Below are 19430 nucleotides of genomic sequence, written 5' to 3'. Positions count from 1 at the left end.
TCCATTTCCGAATTAAATATACCTTTCTGCAACCCGCCTCACCCAACGTGGTACGCATCTGCATTTTTTTAGACCTTATAACCGGAACCTCCTGAAGCTAGCCTTCAGAAGCCAGTAGGCTAATTAGCTACTAGCTATTTAGTCATTGTTAGCCACTGCTAGCAGTCTTTACCTTTAGCACAGACACCAGTCTGCACAGCGCGATATCATCCCGGAGCATATCGGACTGCTTTTTTCCCCCACTATATCCACCGGATTCCTGCCGCCCGCTCTGTGTTTAGCTAACTGACCCTCTCTGCCAATTTATCGCCATTTACCCTTTGTTGTTGTCTTCCCTCCCTCTAGTGTCAATATGCCTTGTATACTGTTGTTTAGAGAAGCTCTCATTGTTTTGTTTTACTGCGGAGCCCCTAGTCCCGCTCTACATGCCTCGGTTAGCTCCCTTGCCCCCCACTTCCCACATATGCGTAGACCGCACCTAGCTTAACTGGCGCTTCCAGAGATGCGGCATCTCTCATCGTCACCCAAGGCTTAGGTTTACCTCCACTGTACTCACACTCTATCATGCCCTTGTCTGTACACTATGCCCTGAATCTATCCTACCATGCCCAGAAGTCTGCTCCTTTTACTCTCTGTTCCGAGCGCACTAGACTACCAGTTCTTATAACCTTTAGCCGTACCCTTATCCTACTCCTCCTCTGTTGATGTAGAGTTCAACCCAGGCCCTGTGTGTCCCCAGGTGCTCTCATTTGTTGACTTCTGTAACCGGAAAAGCCTTGGGTTCATGCATGTTAACATCAGAAGCCTCCTCCCTAAGTTTGCTTAATTCTTGCTTTAGCACACTCCATCAACCCTGATGTCCTAGCCGTGTTTGAATCCTGGCTTTTTTTTCAGTTTTGTCACCAAAGCCCCATATACTACCCACCATTGCTACCTGTATGCTCTCGTTGGCTGGTTCTCGCTACATATTCGCCGCAAAACACACTGGCTCCAGGTCATCTATAAGTCTTTGCTAGGTAAAGCATCCGCCTTATCTTAACTTCTAACGCCTACCAAACCCGGATCCGGGAGCCTCCCCCATCACAAAAGCTGACTAGCATAGCCTAGCCTAAAGCCACAGGGATATCATATAATAAAATGTTCATGAAATCACAAGTCCAAGACACCAAATGAAAGATACACATCTTGTGAATAAAGCCATAATTTCTGATTTTTAAAATGTTTTACAGGGAAGACAAAATATGTAAATCTATTAGCTAACCACGTTAGATTTAGCTAAATGAAAGTGTTGAAAAGAACGGTCCTTCCGTTCCACGGTCCTATATAAAGTCCCAGATTGCGCAATCGACTCCATTCAAAGTCTCACCGCTTACTGACATCTAGAGGAAGGCGTATGCAGTGCATGTACCCTCATAGCTTGCATGGGGACTTATAAACTGATCTCAGAACAGGGACCTCGATTTCTGAAATCTCACTCCCTGACAGGAAAAGTGCTGCAGAATGAGTTCTGTTTCACTCAGAGAAATAATTGAAACGGTTTTAGAAACTAGAGAGTGTTTTCTATCCAATAGTAATAATAATATGCCTATTGTACGAGCAAGAATTGAGTACGAGTCAGTTTAATTTGGAGACGAATTTGTACTATGTCGAAATGGCACCCCCCTAGTGGCAAGAAGTTAACTCACTGGTCAACATAGCAACACCCACCCGTAGCACGCACTCCAGAAGGTATATTTCACTTTTAATCCCCAAAGCCATCACCTGCTTTGGCCGCCTTTCCTTCCAGTTCTCTGCTGCCAATGACTGGAACGAATTGCAAAAATCACGGAAGTTGGAGACATATCTCCCTCACTAACTTCAAGCATCGGCTGTCAGAGCAGCTTACCGATCGCTGCAGCTGCACACAGCCCATCTGTAAATAGCCCATTCAACCTACTACCTACCTCATCCCCATATTGTTTTTTGTTTTTTCTGGTCTTTTGCACACCAGTATTTCTACTTGCACATCCTCATCTGCACATCTATAACTCCAGTGTTAATTGCTAAATTGCAATTACTTCACCACTATGGCCTATTTATTGCCTTACCTCATTACTTAATTTGCACACACTGTATACAGATTTTCTATTGTGTTATTGACTGTACATTAGTTTATCTCATGTGTAAATCTATGTTCTTGTTTTTGTCGAACTGCTTTGCTTTATCTTGGCCAGGTTGCAGTTGTAAATGAGAACTTGTTCTCAACTGACCTACCTGGTTAAATAAAGGTGAAATAATATAAAATAAATAAATAAAATGTAAAAGGTCTTTGACCTCCTTATAGGCTGTCTCATCGTTGCTCTTGGACACATGGACTATGGATTGATCTTTTGCCAAGCATTATGATTGTCTTAGAGGCATTAAAATACTTGTTCAAATGAGAACAGTATCACGGCTAGTGCCTTGCACCTTTGACCACATCACACGGAAGGAAATCCCCTCGTGTATAATTACCCAAATGTAGAACAACACACAACATACAAAACATGAATATTTGTTCTTCTGTAAATAAGGAAATGGCAGTTACGCCCACGAGGATCATGATCTACTGTACCAAACATTTTTTGTTTTACTTTTAATTAGAGGTGGTGCAAGACAATGTTTTTGTCTTAACTATTTACTTTGGGTTTAATTGGAGCCGTCTGTTTCAGTTTAACCATTTTGATAGGTACTAAATTCCTTGACAAGCCTGCCCTGGCTCTTGCCAGATTAAAAGAAGAGGTGACCGACCAGGATTTAATTCAAAGGCAATTATTTTCCCTTTATAATTGTTTTCCTGTTCATTTAATTCTTGCTCAGATATTGAACTGTTCAAATGTTGAAGTGTAGGTGGAAAGAAAGGACATTTTCTGAAACATAAACAGAGGAGCTATCCAAAGGAAGTAAAATGTTGTATTATAGTCAGGTTGTCTGTTATTGTAAACCCCAATTAATTTTTGTGCATTATGGATCATTCTTCTACATTCCCATGCCCTTATGCAGAACCCAGTATAACAAGAGCTGTCATAAGATAGTGCTTTGTCAAAGTCCAATTTAGGAATGGAAGATGGTGAATCGAGGACCTTGTTCAGCTTGCTTTGGCTGTTGATGTATGACCTGACCTTCCCTTGACTGTAATGAGGACAGAATGTGTATTTTTGAAGTTTATACAGATAGTTGATATGTTTTGTTGCTTTAGAAAGACCTGATCTTCCATAGACATGTATAACAAGGATATAATATGTGTGAAAGATAGCAGGCAAAGAGTGTACCCTCCCATGTAGGGTCAGAGTACAAGGGATATGTCGAATGTTAAGCAACCCTCTTCTCTTTCAGTTCTGCCAAAGGTGTTACTCAAGCTGCACTGACCCAGAAAAGCTTTGAGTTCCACAGGGTGAGAGCTAAGTAGTATGGATCCGTGACGCCAAGAGCAAAACAAACTCAACATGAGCGAATCATCTTCTGCTTTTAACTTTGGCTTTAATGTTGCTCATAACCAGGGGTTGGAACCAAAATTATTTTCCAATCGTTCAGTTCTGATCAGAACCCTTATCTATTTTGTTTCCGTTCCAGTGTTCGGACCAGCTTAATAAAGTTCCGAACAGGTTCAAACCAAAAAGTAACAGGTCATGTAGTTCTTTTTCGTTCTTTTTTTACCATGTGAAATCAACGTTGTTTTTACATTTAGCTCATGAATGTACTCCACCAATTAGCATGGGTAGAGCAGCGTGCTATGGAACGAGTAAGGTAGTTGTTTACAGATTTTATGGGCAGATAAGTGCAGGTGCAAGATGCGCCTGAAGTTTTACCAGTGGGGAGAGAGCGAGAGAGAGGGCTGGACATGGAGGGGGCTTGGCTTGAATTGCTGAGCATCATTACATGATGCGAATTGCAATGTGTATAGGCTACTACTAGCATCATAACGTTACAGAATTATATACCAGACTTTAGGAATGTTTTTGGGAACAAAAAGTTGCATTAATAACCGGTTCTCAAGATTAGAAAATAATGGTTCTGTTCCGGGAACATTAGAGATCACTTTCGTTCCCGGTTCTGTGTCCGTTCCTCAAATAATTTTTGTTTTTTTTGTTCTGTGTGCTTAACTGGTTCCAGCCTCTGTATCAGTTATATGCTCTGTCGCCGGCGCTCTAGGTCGACAAACTCCCGCGCCTCAGCCAGATTGACAGGTTCCCACGCCTTAGCAGAGGTGGCCGGTCTGCTCCTGATCCCCAGGATCATCATTTTAGTCTGCTTCCTGCGGCTGGAGCCGCGCGTCGGGGAGGGGAGGGGGTACTGTCACCTGTGCTCCCTCTCCGGCCTCTAGGTCACCAGGCTGCTCGTTATGGCGCACACCTGTCACCATCGTTACACGCATAATGACACTCACCTGGAGTTCATCACCTTCTTGATTATCTGCCCTTTATATCTCACCCTTTGTTTTTTTCCCCCAGTCGTAATTTTTTCTGTTTCAGTTTCATGTCTGTGCGTTGTTCGTGTTTCTTGTGTTGTATTATATGTTTTCATTTATTTATTAAATGATTCACTCCCTGAACTTGCTTCCCGACTCTGCTCATAACCTAGCCACATAATGCTTTGGAAATGACTGAACTTAAAAATACAAGTTTTGGGGCCTTCAAAGTGCTTTAGCAAAGCTACTGAAGGTGAGTTGCAAGTTACTTAGGGTGAGTTGGTTGCAATGAGGCTTGAGTAACGTGCATTTTTCAGAGTACCTTGTCCAAACAGACTGTTGCAAAGAAGTAAAAGAGAATATCCCCATAGCTGTATGTTTGCCAACTCAATATTCCATCTTGAGAGCTTTTCTCTCACAGTGGATATCCAGTATGCTGAGCCTCAGGGTCATTTAGCAACAGTGCGAAATCTCAAAATATCCCACAACAGACGCTTGTTGTTCTGATGAATATTTCATATCCACTGTCTATGTATAACCTGGGTCTCCACTGGAGCCCGGGACACCAGTCTGCACATAGCCATATTCACAACCACTCCACTACAACACCCAGACCTCATTTACCAATGGAGTGTGTTTGCCACTCTCCAACACTCATTAAATGTGTCAACAGAGTGAGGTTTCTGGGTAGCTAATTTAGATATTATTCGGTGGTGAGTGGGGTTCTTCTGTGCAGCTAATTCAGATGTTATTCAGTGATAATTGTTACTAATGCCATAGACCTCTTGTAAAGTTGATGATATATGCAGTGTTTATTTTACCTACCATATGGTGCAAGATGGTGGAACACCAGACATACACTACCGTTCAAAATTTTGGGGTCACTTAGAAATGTCCTTGTTTTTGAAAGAAAAGCGATTTTTTTGTCCATTAACATAACATCAAATTGATCAGAAATACAGTGTAGACATTGTTAATATTGTAAATGACTATTATAGCTGGAAACGGCTGATTTTGTATGGAATATCTGCATAGGCTTACAGAGGCAGGTTCCCACGGCGACTCCGGGATGCTGGCCTTATAGGCAGAGTTGCAAAGAAAAAGCCATATCTCAGACTGGCCAATAAAAATAAAAGATTAAGATGGGAAAACAAACACACACTGGACAGAGGAGCTCTGACTAGAAGGCCAGCATCCCAGAGTCGCCTCTTCACTGTTGACGTTGAGACTGGTGTTTTGGGGGTACTATTTAATTAAGCTGCCAGTTGAGGACTTGTGAAACTTGTCTGTTTCTCAAACTAGACACTCTGACGCACTTGTCCTCTTGCTCAGTTGTGTACCGGCGCCTCCCACTCCTCTTTCTATTTTGGTTAGAGACAGTTTGAGCTGTTCCTTGAAGGGAGTAGTACACAGCATTGTACGTGATCTTCAGTTTCTTGGCAATTTGTCACATGGAATAGCCTTCATTTCTCAGAACAAGAATAGACTGACGAGTTTCAGAAGAAAGTTGTTTGTTTCTGGCCATTTTGAGCCTGTAATCAAACCCACAAAGGCTGATGCTCCAGATACTCAACTAGTCTAAAGAAGGCCAGTTTTATTGCCTCTTTAAGCAGAACTGTTTTCAGCTATGCTAACATAATTGCAGAAGGGATTTCAATTGATCAATTAGCCTTTTAAAATTATAAACTTGGATTAGCTAACACCACATGCCATTGGAACACAGGAGTGATGGTTGCCGATAATGGGTTTACAGCTACAATCTTCATTTACAACATTAACAATGTCTAGACTGTATTTCTGATCAATTTTATGTTATTTTAATGGACCAAAAAATGTGCTTTTCTTTAAAAAACAAGGACATATCTAAGTGACCCCAAACTTTTGAACGGTAGTGTACATATCACGGGTCCTGATGAGAAATTTATAAAATTGCACATATCTTCTTGGCCGTCTGTCTTCGTCAGCTGTTATATGTGTAGATTTATGGGGACGCTAATTGCTCCGGAAATCCAAAGTTAGATTCACTGAGGCGACTGCAGCAGGCTGATTCAAGGTCTTTGACACTCACCGTGATCAATGAACTCTTTTGACGTTCCATGATACTTTTATTCAGTAGTAGAAGCACATGCTAATGCAAGTTATGAAATAGCTTGAACACTGTGGACTATGCATGCACTCTTTTTACAGCACACTGACGAGTAGTGCTGTCGCGATGTCTTCTGCACATTGTGTAACATGCCTGTCCATAAGACATGTGATGCACACCGTAGAGAGCACTGTGGACTCAGCCACTGTTTATTCTTTGCCAAGTAAGCTCCAAGTTTGACCGGTTCTGACCATTCTGGAGAACCTTAGAGATCAATGTTACAGCATTCATCTGTTACAGAACCTTGGATTAAATAATGCAGTTGTGTGTTGCATATTTCATTGTCCAGTGTTCTCCCTGTGGCCCTGAGCCTCTGCACTCCTAGTGTATTAATCAACCAATACCTGTGAAACCCGATCTGCCAAATGCCAATTGAATCCCCAATGCTTTCGGTCGTAGGTCTCGAGAAAGTGTAAGCAGGTTGTGTTCATGATCTTTTTTTTTGCACGGTGGCTAGCCCTTAAGAAAACCTAAGTAACATAATAAAAAAATCCTCATCAAAATATGTCTGTTTATTCTATAGATATCAGATGTTTAGCATGGGCTACATCTCGATCCACCGCGTCTGCTTATGTCGGCCTTCCGCATCTGTGGTGGAAGGTGGCCGAGCTACATTGGTTTGTCAGATCATGAGATCGTTCTTCTCATGAAAACATATGCAGCGTCCAAACGGTTTGGCCTACAGACGTATGACCCCTCTATGGAAAGGGGAGACTTGCTCTACGGCCCCCACAAGTGGTACGGGACTCATCTGGAGGTTACCTCTACAAACTAATGGAAGTATGGAGGTCGTTAAAATAATGTGTTAAATATATGTCAAAAAAATATATATATATTTCATGAGCTTTCTTTAAAACTAAATGGACAAGTATATGTGGACACCCCTTCAAATTAGTGGATTCGGCTATTTCAGTCACACTCGTTGCTGAGGTGTATAAAATCGAGCACACAGCCATGTGATCTCCATAAACAAAGAGCTCAGTGACATTCATTATGGCACCGTCATAGGATGCCACCTTTCCATCAAGTCAGTTCGTCAAATTTCTGCCCTGCTAGAGCTGCTCCAGTCAACAGTAAGTTCTGTTATTGTGAAGTGGAAACATCGAGGAGCAACAACAGCTCAGCCGTGAAGTGGTAGTCCACACAATCTCACAGAACGGGACCGCCGAGTGCTGAAGCGCGTAGCACCTAAAAATTGTCTGTCCTCGGTTGCAACACTCAGTACCAAGTTCCAAACTACCTCTGGAAGAAACGCCAGCACAATATCTGTTCGTCGGGAGCTTCATGAAATGGGTTCCCATGGCCCGAGCAGCCGCACACAATCTAAGATCCCCTATAGTGCATTCTGAATGTATTCAGACCCTTTGACTTTTTCCACATTTTGTTACGTTACAGCCTTATTCTAAAAATGGATTTAAAAAAAAATCCTCATCAATGTACACACAATACCCCATAATGACGAAGTGAAAACATTTTTTTTTTTGTGTGGAAATGCATTAAAAATGTAAATAGAAAAACTTTATTTACATAAGTTTTCCGACCATTTGCTATTAGACTCAAAATTGAGTTCAGGTGCATCCTGTTTCCATTGATCATCCTTGAGATGTTTCTACAACTTGATTGGAGTCCACCTGTGGTAAATTCAATTTGATTGGACATGAAAGGCATACACCTGTCTATATACGGTCTGACAGTTCACAATGCATGTCAGAGCAAAAACCAAGGGGGAGGGGCAATAGGGGGAGAAGAGAGGTGACCAAGAACCCGATGGTCACTTTGACAGAGCTCCAGAGTTCCTCTGTGGAGATGGGAGAACCTTCCACAAAGACAACCATCTCTGCAGCACTCCACCAATCAGGCCTTTAAGGTAGAGTGGCCAAACGAAAGCCACTCCTTAGTAAAAGGCACATGACAACCCACTTGGAGTTTGCTAAAAGGTACCTAAAGGACTATGAGACCATGAGAATCAAGATTCTCTGGTCTGACGAAACCAAGATTGAACTTTTTGGCCTGAATGCCAGGCATCACGTCTGGGGGAAACCTGATTCTATCGCTACGGTGAAGCATGGTGGTGGCAGCATCATGCTGTGGTGATGTTTTTCAGCGGCAGTGACTGGGAGACTAGTCAGGATGGAGAGAAAGATGAACGAAGAGGTATTAGATGAAAACCTGCTCCAGAGCGATCAGGACCTCAGACTGGGGCAAAGGTTCACCTTCCAACAGGACAATGATCCTAAGCACACAGCCAAGACAACACAGGAGTGTCTTCGGGACAAGTCTCTGAATGTCCTTGAGTGGCCCAGCCAGAGCCTGGACTTGAACCCAATCGAATATCTCTGGAGAGACCTGAAAATAGGTCTGCAGCGACGATCCCCATCGAACTTGACAGAGCTTGAGAAGATCTGCAGAGAAGAATGGGAGAAACTCCCCAAATACAGGTGTGCCAAGCTTGTAGAATCTTATCCAAGAAGACTTAAGTCTGTAATCGCTGCAAAAGGTGCTTCACCAAAGTACTGAGTAAAGGGTATGAATACTTCCGAATACACTGTAGATATATGACAGACACTTCAAAACATTAATCCTCATGATTTATTTTTGACTGTCTTTTTTAAAATACATTTATCAATGTCTAATGTACTAAAGTACTAAAGACAAAATTCGACATTACATTTTTTTTATACCTAAAATTGCAAATCAAATAGCTAAATAATCTGTGGTATAACCATCTTAAAACAATTCCATATGTTAGCTTAGTACTCTCAAAATTTCACTAAGAGTATGTCTGGTGAGGATGCTCATAGCTCTCGTATCCCCTCAATCACATCTATTTCGACTAGGAGCCCTTTCCAATACAGCCCTTTCCGTTACAATCTGACTAATGATATCTGTGTGATGACTTGAAAACCTGCTCCAGAGCGATCAGGACCTCAGAATGGGGCGAAGGTTCACCTTCCAACAGGACAATGATCCTAAGCACACAGCCAAAGACAACACAGGAGTGTCTTCGGGACAAGTCTCTGAATGTCCTTGAGTGGCCCAGCCAGAGCCTGGACTTGAACCCAATCGAATATCTCTGGAGAGACCTGAAAATAGGTCTGCAGCGACGATCCCCATCGAACTTGACAGAGCTTGAGAAGATTTTGTGTCACTGGCCTACACACGATACCCCATAATGTCCCGATACCCCATTTTTACAATAAATTAAAAATGAAAAGCTGAAATGTCTTCAACTCAATATGTATCCAACCCCTTTGTTATGACAAGTCTAAATAAATTCAGCAGTAAAAATGTGCTTTAACAAGTCACATAATTGGTTGGAGCATGGACTGTGTGCAATAATAGTGTTTAGCATGATTTGTCAATGACTACCTCATCTCTATACCCTACACATACAATTATCTGTAAGGGCCCTCAGTCGAGCAGTGAATTTCAAACACAGATTGGTAGTTGGGTTTAAAAAAAACTGTTTAAATATCCCTTTGAGCATGGTGTTAATTACATGTTGATGGTGTATCACCCAGTCACTACAAATGTAAAGGTGTCCTTCCTAACAATGGTGACTTTAAAACGTTTACAAAGTGGCCAAGTTACAGTTTTGACTTAAATCTGCTTGAAAATCGATGGCAAGACCTGGAAATGGTTGTCTAGCAATGATCAACAACCAATTTGACAGAGTTTGAAGATTTTTTAAAATAATTATGGGCAAATGTTGCACAGTTGAGGTGTGGAAGGCTCTTAGAGACCCAGAAAGACTAACATCTGTAATCGCTGCCAAAGGTGATTCTATGTATTGACTCAGGGGGTTGAATACTTCTCTAACCAAGAAATATTAATGTTTTATTTTTGATATTGTCACGCCCTGGCCTTAGTATTCTTTGTTTTCTTTATTATTTTAGTTAGGTCAGGGTGTGACATGGGGAATGTTTATGTTTTGTTGGTTTTGGGTGTTGTTTATGGTAAAGGGGTTGTGTATAGTATATGGGTTTGTGTGGAGTACATGTTTCTAGTGTTGTCTATGTATGTTTAGTTGTCTAGGAGAGTCTATGGTTACCTGAATGAGTTCCCAATTAGAGACAGCTGATTTCGGTTGTCTCTGATTGGGAGCCTTATTTAGGGTAGCCATAGGCTCTCATTGGTTGTGGGTAATTGTCTATGTAGAACGTTTGTAGCCTGTATGTATGTGCACAACGTTTGTAGCTTCACGGTCGTTTGTTGTTTTGTTTCGTTTTGTTAAAGTGTTTCGTGTCGTGTTCATCTTCGTGTTGTAAAATAAAAGAAGATGGCATATTTTCCAACTGCTGCATTTTGGTCCGTCAATCCGCCACACGATCGTGACAGATATATATATATTTTTTTACAAATGTTAGAATTGTTTTACACTTTGACATTCCAGAGTATTTTGTGTAGATATTTGACCAAAAAATTACCATTACATCAATTTTAATCCCACTTTGTAACACAACAAATAGTGGAAAAATGTCAAGCGGTGTGAATACTTTCTGAAGGCACTGTGTGAAGCTCAAATTCATGTGTCTTGACCATGTCCATGAAGTCTTATGAAAGTCACAATTATAAGATTGAGTACTATTCAACTGAAGTCTGTGAAAATGGAAATAGTCATGTTTTAAGTTGAAATGGAGGGACACTGCACCCATGACTGACTCTGGAGGAATGCCCCACAGCTGGGGCGCAGCCCTGCTAAAAGCCTTGTCTGTCTCCCATGGTTTTGAGTTTAGTTAAGTTTACAGAGGGCTTCTGGAGGGGGATTGAGATGGAGCTTGAGGATGGTAGGGTGTGAGGGCAGGGTAAACCACCAGCCCAATCCTAAAATGGGGATTTTCAGACCGGTAGAAGGACCAGAGTTATTTATTATTCAACATTTTACAGACGTAGTATATAACTTATACATTCGAGTCTTAGCTTGTAGTTTCCAGCGTGGAATCTTCCATTATTTAAGGAAACAAGCACAGCACGGAGACCATGACTATCAGTGGCTGGCAATGTTTTCAAGACCATGAGCAAGACGCTTTTATCTGTCAAAATATTCAAAATCCTCTCACCCCTATCTCAATTAAACTCCAAATGAAATGTTAGGGTAACAGCTCCCAAAGTTGCCCAATGCACAATAACTAACAGTAATTGTGATAAAGTCAAAATGAGTGCTACATCCTACATGAGTGTGTCAAACTTTATCTGCGTCACAGGCTCAGAGCCAGAGATTTTTATTTCAATGGGAGATTATTTTTGAATCTGTGGTGCATGCAGAAGCCAAGGTGACCGGAGCATCTACAGCAGGATGATACAGATCGTGGATGGGTTCTGCTCCTGTTTTGTCAGTGGGCCAGCCCGCTCTAAACTGCTGTTCTTTTGAAAAGCCAAGAGTATTCCTGAGGGTACGCTGCTCTGTCCAAACTCATGGTTGGCATCTGTTTGGGGTGAGACACTGTTTGCGAGGACGGATCTGTTTACTTCTGAAGCTACTTCATTACCATGCCAAACATTGACCTTCACGCAGACACGGACGCATGCACACCCAGACACGCATGCGCACGCACAGATCCAGACACACTGACACACACATACCCAGACACGCATGTGCACGCACATATGCAAACACACTGACAAACCCATTGACACAGACACACACACACACACTCACGTCTCATGCTCATTTTCCGACACAGATGTTGTGCCTTAATGATGATGCTTGAGAAGCACAGCATTCCCTAAGTGATTACAACACTCCACAATATATAAATATAAACAAACACTCAAACTCTGGTAAAAAAAAAAATGTTGTACTGTAGGGGGTTAATTTTGGCGTTTGGTTTTGAATGTCCTTATTTATATGGTAAACACCAGTATTTTGACCAGTGGTTTTGTGGCATCAGATTACTTGTCTTTGATGATGACATTTATGTCTGTGATAGGCACACATAGGTTATGACAGGTACAAATGTATGGGGCGGGATTGGGCCGTGAGAGCCCCATCACTCATCAATCAAGCCCATAGTAACTATAGCACGATGACAGGGTCCTGATTGGCTGGGAATGAGAAAATGTTTGACGGGCAATTGAGAAAGTTGAGAAACGGTAATAGCTGATCGCCTCCTATTGTAGGATTCCAATATCTGCCGGGGTTGCCAGGTTTACTGGGGTTGCCATGTCAGGGGCATAACCGCCCTCACCTTTGACAGAGATGGATAACTTAATTACAATTTATTTGTCCCAGCTTGTTTTCACACAGAGCTTTATGGATTGTCCTCCATCTAGTTTTGTTTGCATTTGATCGTAACTCATCTATGAGTTAGTGATTATAAAGGTAGCAATGCATGGTTTCATATGATCACTGTGTGTGTGTGTGTGTGCATTCGTGTGACCTGCCAGTTGCCATACCCCCTTGCTGGATGAAATTTCCGGGACATGTCTGCACATCATACAGAAAACAAAGCTGTGGTATCCAACAACTAGCACACAGGACAAAGAACATGCAGGTTTTGAAGAAAAAGAAAACTCAAGGTGGCTCTTTATTTGGCTTCATCACAGTGCAGTCACACGCAAACGCATATGAATGGAGTCAGTGCTGTCATGTTACTATTGTTTCTTGATTTTTCAGACACAATGATGTGACAAGGTACTGGGCATTTTGTCTTTGCTGTGTCGAAGAAAACAAGGACACGGGGATAGAATGTAAACTTCCATTGTCAAAGTGTCAGTGCGAAACCTTTTTTCAAGGTACGGTTTGAGTCTTGACAGAAGGCCTTGTGTTCAAAACTGCAACAAAGGCCTCCATACCCCCTTCCCTGTTTTTCTCAGTAGAAGAACTACCGAAGAATTGTTTCACCAAGACTTGTTTTTTCTTCCTTTATTTCTCCTTTCACAGACTCAGAAGTCATCTATAGGAATCGCGATGGCCACGTCATCAAGTTCAACATCCTCACCAATGAGACGGATATCGTACTGACAAACACAACGTTCGTAAGTGCAAACCCTTTGCCATCTGAAAATGCATGCACATGCAGACAAAGACACACAAGCATATAAGTAAAATGTGTTTATAAAGCTTTTTTTTTAAAACATCAGCCGATGTCATAAAGTGCTCTGCAGAAAACCCGCCTAAAACCCCCAAACAGCAAGCAATGCAGATGTAGAATCACACATATATCACTCAAACTGACATGTCAGCAAACTGATACTCTCTATTTCTGTCTTTTTTGTCTTCTAGGTCAATTTCAACGTTGCAAAGTACTCTGTTTCCCCGGACTTGAAATATGTGCTCTTTGCCTATGATGTTAAACAGGTAAGCTGCTCTTACTTTCCTGCTCTTACTCTCGTTCTTTGTCCTGCTGTTGTGAAAAACTCACATACCCTCATTATTCATAAAATATGAAAAGTAATTGCTTTTGCAGATAATTGGACTGGTAGAGTAGCCTACAGTACAAAACACAATTATGCTCGCTCTCTTCCTCTCTCTCTCTCTCTCTCTCTCTCTCTCTCTCTCTCTCTCTCTCTCTCTCTCTCAGTCTCTCTCTCTCTCTCTCTCTCTCTCTCTCTCTCTCTCTCTCTCTCTCTCTCCCTCCCATACGCTCTGTCTCTCACACATTCTGGAACACACTAACTCCATCAAATCAACAAACTCAATCTTAAATATATGCAGACGAGAGTACCATACAAGCTTGTGCACAACAAGACACACATCTTGAAGTCAGCCAACTATACAGTGGGACTGTTGACCAAACACCCACACCATTCCGTGTGTACAGGGGCGGACTGGCCATCTGGCATTTGGGCAAACAAGTGGGCTGGTCCATTTTTAGCCTCAATGAAAAAAAATGAGTTAGCGTGGGGGCCTCAAGACTGTAAACACCAATGTGCTGTCATTACTCAAAACTTTTGAGGAAACCCGTTGCGCTTAATATATCTGAATACAGTTACTTAAAGTGATGTTGCAGTTGTTACTCAAACCGACGAAGTCACTGTGACTCCGTAAGGGGTCCGGATTTGAGTTGTATCAGCACTAAGCCACGCCTCCAAATCTAATTTCGAAGTGTGCCTTGTCTTTTCGAGTGAATTGTAGAGTCACCACCCATAACTGTATTTGTTAGTGACAAAGACATAGTTGTTGAATTCATACATTTTCAGTCCTTTGGCCACCCAGTGAGTTCCTAGGAAAATATTATCATTATAATTGTGTTCTTTATGACAATACGTTACATATCTCATAAGGCCTTATTTTGAGGCCTAGCTTTACCCTAATACAGTAGCCTGAAACTCATGGTTTACAGGCCACATCAGGCCTGCAAGTAGGGTTGCAAAATTAAAAATTAAAAAAGATCCTGGTTGGAGGATTTCCAGGAATCTTCCAACTGGGATATTGGAAAACAAGTTTGCATCCCTACTTGCAAATCACATTATTTTGTCTTGGAAATTGATGTGTAATTCCTACTGGAATCCAGCTAGTTAGGATACCCAACAGTTGGAATTTTTATTCACCTGCAATCTGCATTCCTAATGACTGCCAGGGTTAATGATTAGTGTGAGGAGACTACCTAAGCCATTTAAACTGGAACAAACATTTCAGTAACTGGTGCAAAAACATATTACTAAATGATTGGATTCGTTTTCTTTGTGTAGCATAAGATGAATTAATCAATCAATCACTCAATAGACATGCAAAAACACAGATATTAAAAACAATTTAAAAAAAATCTACCTTCAGCAGAGTAAGCTGAATAGAAATTACGTTTTTTAATAACTTAAAAACATTTAGTTGATGTGACTGAGTCTGTATGTACAGTATAATTCACGGTGCTTGGGGGCGGAATGACAAGTGATAAAACATTTAGTTGCATGCAATTGACAGGTCACGTTCATTAATTAATATAGCAGTGGCCCTGTTTCCATCAGAAACGTGTAGATGCGAAATTAGATATGCAAATTACACCCTCTACTCTGGAAGGGATCAACTATGAGGATTACCGACAATGAGATTAACCTTAATTTATTTGCATAATTCCTGTGATTCTTGTGCTGGCTAAAAATAAGTTCAGTTCACTGTGCAATCCCTTTTCTTTTGCCGTGTAGTGGTATGTTGTATGTTATAGAGGGACAAGCTCAGAATTGATTGTGAAAGATATGTAAAGAGGCTGTCATTTGTTCATTATATAATTCTATGTTCAGAACCCCTTTGGGCATCTACTGTATGAAAACAACCTCTGGACCCTTGGGAAATTGTTTAGTTGAGCAAACAGGGCAATACTGGTACAGCATGATGGAATGAGAAGGAAGCACGGAATAATGTTGTGGCATTTGAACAAGTAAGTCCACCACCAACATCAAACTAATCTTCATTAGACGCAAGAGATCCTGTATGTTCTCACTCTTCAAAAGTAATCTATGCTGACTGTTAATAACTACAACATGTGTTATAGACATCAATTCTCCAAATTCTTTTTGTTGTTGACCGAGTGCATTGAAGACATCTCTGGTAGTCTCACCTAGCTCGAAGGATTACATGCCATTATCTCATTACTGAGGTGTCCGAGAGCGATTAAACTTGATAAACACTCATAATCTCTGTGTGTGTTTGTCAATTATGATAATCGGCTCTGTTTTCTTTGCTGGTGAACGTCTTGTCATGCTCTTGCATTTTGTAAATCCTCTAGTCAAGTCTATGTTGATCCAGGGCATTGTGTTTGCAATGAACATGTGCTAATAGACTCAAGCTAATCAGGTTGGAGTGGGTGGAGTACCTCACCAAACAAAGGTGTATAAACAGGATTTATGTTTACCCGTGGAGTATAATAATGGAGTCCATTGTTTACTTGACATGACGTAGATGATATGCTATTTGGGTGTCCTCTACAATCATTAAATCGCTCTGTGAGGAAATTGTGTTTTATTTTGTTTTGATGACAGATCTAAATCAAATAGACAACTGCACAATTATTTTGTCTCACATTGTTAAACCACAAATAGCCTATCACATCGCAATTGTGTTTCTGACATTTTGGTGAAGGAAATAGATTAAGAATTCAGTTGCTTCTCACTTGCTTTGCAAGGAGAAAACTATTTAAGTCCGAAACATCCTCGTGATGGATAAAACATTGGCTAACATTGATGAAGTAGTCTTTATATTCAGTGGCTCGCTTCCCTCAAATTAACAAATGCTGGCGGGAATCAAAGATGTGATGCGAAGGAAGAGGAAGAAGGAGAATCTATTCGAGCTATCTCATCAGGACCATTCGGGGGTCACGGGAACCCAAATAGCCCAATGGTGTGTGTTTTAACAGGCCAAAAGCAGCACCTGGGGCCATAAACACTGTTATCACCGTATCCATATTCCCAAGCCCTCTAAATGGGTCTAGATTGGGTAGACCTTTGAGACTGAAGTGCCTTCACGGTGCTGGCACCTTGAGGGCCCATGCTATTATAGTAAATCTGAGGGAGCCAATGTGCTGTGAGGGCCCAGATTTGCTGTGGTAACCTGAGGGACCCATACTGACTGCTGTACTGAGAGGGTCGCAGTGATCCTGTCATCCACACTGGGCGGACACTGTGCACAAAATATGACAAGTTAGCAAAAAAGTACATGACACCGGTAGCTTCAGGGATCACTTTGCTTTGATCCTCGTAGGGGTTCAGACGGCTCTTACGTTCCTTGCACAGAAACTTCTGGAGTGGCTTATAGCCTAAAATAATTCCCAAACTGGGGAGTTTTCGTCTTTCCCCCCCCTTCGCTTACAAATGGATCCCAGTGGGGCTGGAATCGCAATTTAACTTGTTTTGGGGTGACAGTGCTGGGAAACTGCTTCACTGGCTCTCTCTGCTCCGATGGTCCTAGGAGTTGCTTAAGTTTCCTTGCTGTATTTGATTAAGGCTCCTCTGTAACCCTTTCAGTACAGCTTGAGCAAAGTCGTGCATTAAGTGTGGTCATGTCCCAAATAAGGGGAGTAAACTAGGCCTTTATTTCCTCAATGCTGACGAGGCACATGTTTTTTAGACAGAACATTAGTAGGGCTGGGACGATACCAGTATCACAATACTCATTAGTATCGTGGGAAGGAAACAAAAGACGAAGCAGATTTAACTTCTTTAGGGAAACAGCCCTAATGTTGGAAACAAACATCAATATGTTGTCACCCAGAGACAGATTTATTTATTTTCCAAGCTATAGAACACAATATTTTGCGTACAGCGGGTACGCTTCGTGTTTTAATTTTTGACATGGAAAACACATTGTGATACAGGTATCGTCACAGACCTAGTGATTAGCTACAACAACAAACGTTCACATGGTAATTCTACTATCCTACTGTATAACACAGTAAATGATAGTATTAAACATGTTATTACTATGTCAGAATATTCACATGTACGAGCAGACCCAAAAATGTAGAGGACGAAAAATATTTTGTATCATATTTTACCCAGAGGCTGAAAGCACCCATTGTAAACCTTAGTATGCATTGCTCCATTAACTGGTCCAGTGTACTCTTCTCTGAGGCAGTATAGAAGACCACCTAAACCACCTAAACTTAATCATCAGATGATATTTGAAATTGTCACGCCCTAACCATAGAGAGCCCTCTGGGTTCTCTATGGGTATAGGTCAGAGCGTGACTAGGGGGGTTTCTAGCGTTTCTATTTCTATGTTGGTATTTGTATGGTTCCCAATTAGAGGCAGCTGATTATCCTTGTCGTCCAGTACAGTGCTCTCTGTACTGGACGTTCATTTTTTCTTTGTTGTTTTTGTTAAGGTTTACTTTGAAATACAATATGTGGAACTATACGCACGCTGCGCCTTGGTCCGCTCCTTTCGACGATCGTGACAGAAATGGAGGAACGTGGTGATGGAAATTGTCATTAATGTGACATGGGCTTTTCATTGGTTCAGGCAGAGGCTGTTCCCTCTGTGTGGTTTTATTCTCAACTTTTGCAGTGTGCTTAGTTGTGTTTGATAAAACGTCCATGTCCCCAGAGCTGAGTGTACCACTCATATTCATCATCGACCCTGCAGCTCAAATTTGAGTGCAAAGGGAGTTGAAAATGTCAGCCTCCTTGTTTTTGATAAAATCACCATGCTGACCACAAAGATCATGTGCCCATGTGAGCTTCTCAGCTCTTGAAGGAATGTGGGGAGGGGAAACAATTTGAAACATTTGGAAATTGTCCTCTAACTGTACACATGATATGGAAACTGAGAGTTGATATTAGTCATTTGTATCATGATATACAGAGTAGGAAATGTAATCAAAGCTAGATAGAAGGAGCACCTCAGAGAGAGCAAGAAGGTCAAAGTTGTATCCCACAAGCAGTAAAAAATGTTTTGCCAAAGGTCAATGTGTGTTCGGAAGTAAAACTCCAACTGGAGGGTGTCAATAGGGTTCAAGTAAAAGTCACTGTGTCCATTCCTCTTTTTGTAAACAGTAATTTGCCATCACAGGGAACGAGAGTCTGTGGTTCTTCCGTTGATATTTCACAAAAGCTCATTACCTCCAGTTCCAAATGCTTACCTCGAATTTGTTTTAAAGAGACAACGCATCTTAACACTTTTGCCTCCTAACAAAGGATGTGTTTTCACAGATGTTTAACCCCTACCTGCGTCTCTGTTTCTCAGCAGCTAATAGCAACAGAGGGAGCGGATACATTTGTCAAAGCCATCGGAGGTATACTCTCCACCCTCCCCTCACTCTGACATCACTCGTCTTAGCTTTTCAACACTATTTCAGCAGTGAGGAACGAATACTCATCAATCTCGCCATTATAACAGCCCCCACCGCCGTCCGTCGTTGCCACCTCCATCGAGCCCTTCCGCCTTCCTCGGGCGCTATGCATAATTCACTGTGGCGAAGTGCG

The 19430-nt window shown here is 41.6% G+C and overlaps 1 protein-coding gene across 3 annotated transcripts in view; it reads left to right on the top strand.

Annotated features, from left to right (window-relative positions):
- Positions 1 to 19430, top strand: part of LOC129821387 (inactive dipeptidyl peptidase 10-like) — a 314370-nt gene that overhangs the window by 181728 nt on the left and 113212 nt on the right. For all 3 annotated transcript variants that reach the window (XM_055879015.1, XM_055879016.1, XM_055879017.1), the window contains exons 4-5: positions 13456 to 13550; positions 13798 to 13872. In XM_055879015.1, the coding sequence (XP_055734990.1) occupies positions 13456 to 13550; positions 13798 to 13872 (170 nt within the window). The remainder of the gene's footprint in view (positions 1 to 13455; positions 13551 to 13797; positions 13873 to 19430) is intronic.

The sequence above is a fragment of the Salvelinus fontinalis genome, chromosome 23 (genome assembly GCF_029448725.1).
Source record: "Salvelinus fontinalis isolate EN_2023a chromosome 23, ASM2944872v1, whole genome shotgun sequence".
In the NCBI taxonomy this organism is placed as follows: Eukaryota; Metazoa; Chordata; class Actinopteri; order Salmoniformes; family Salmonidae; genus Salvelinus; species Salvelinus fontinalis.
This window is presented reverse-complemented; position numbering and strand designations above follow the sequence as displayed.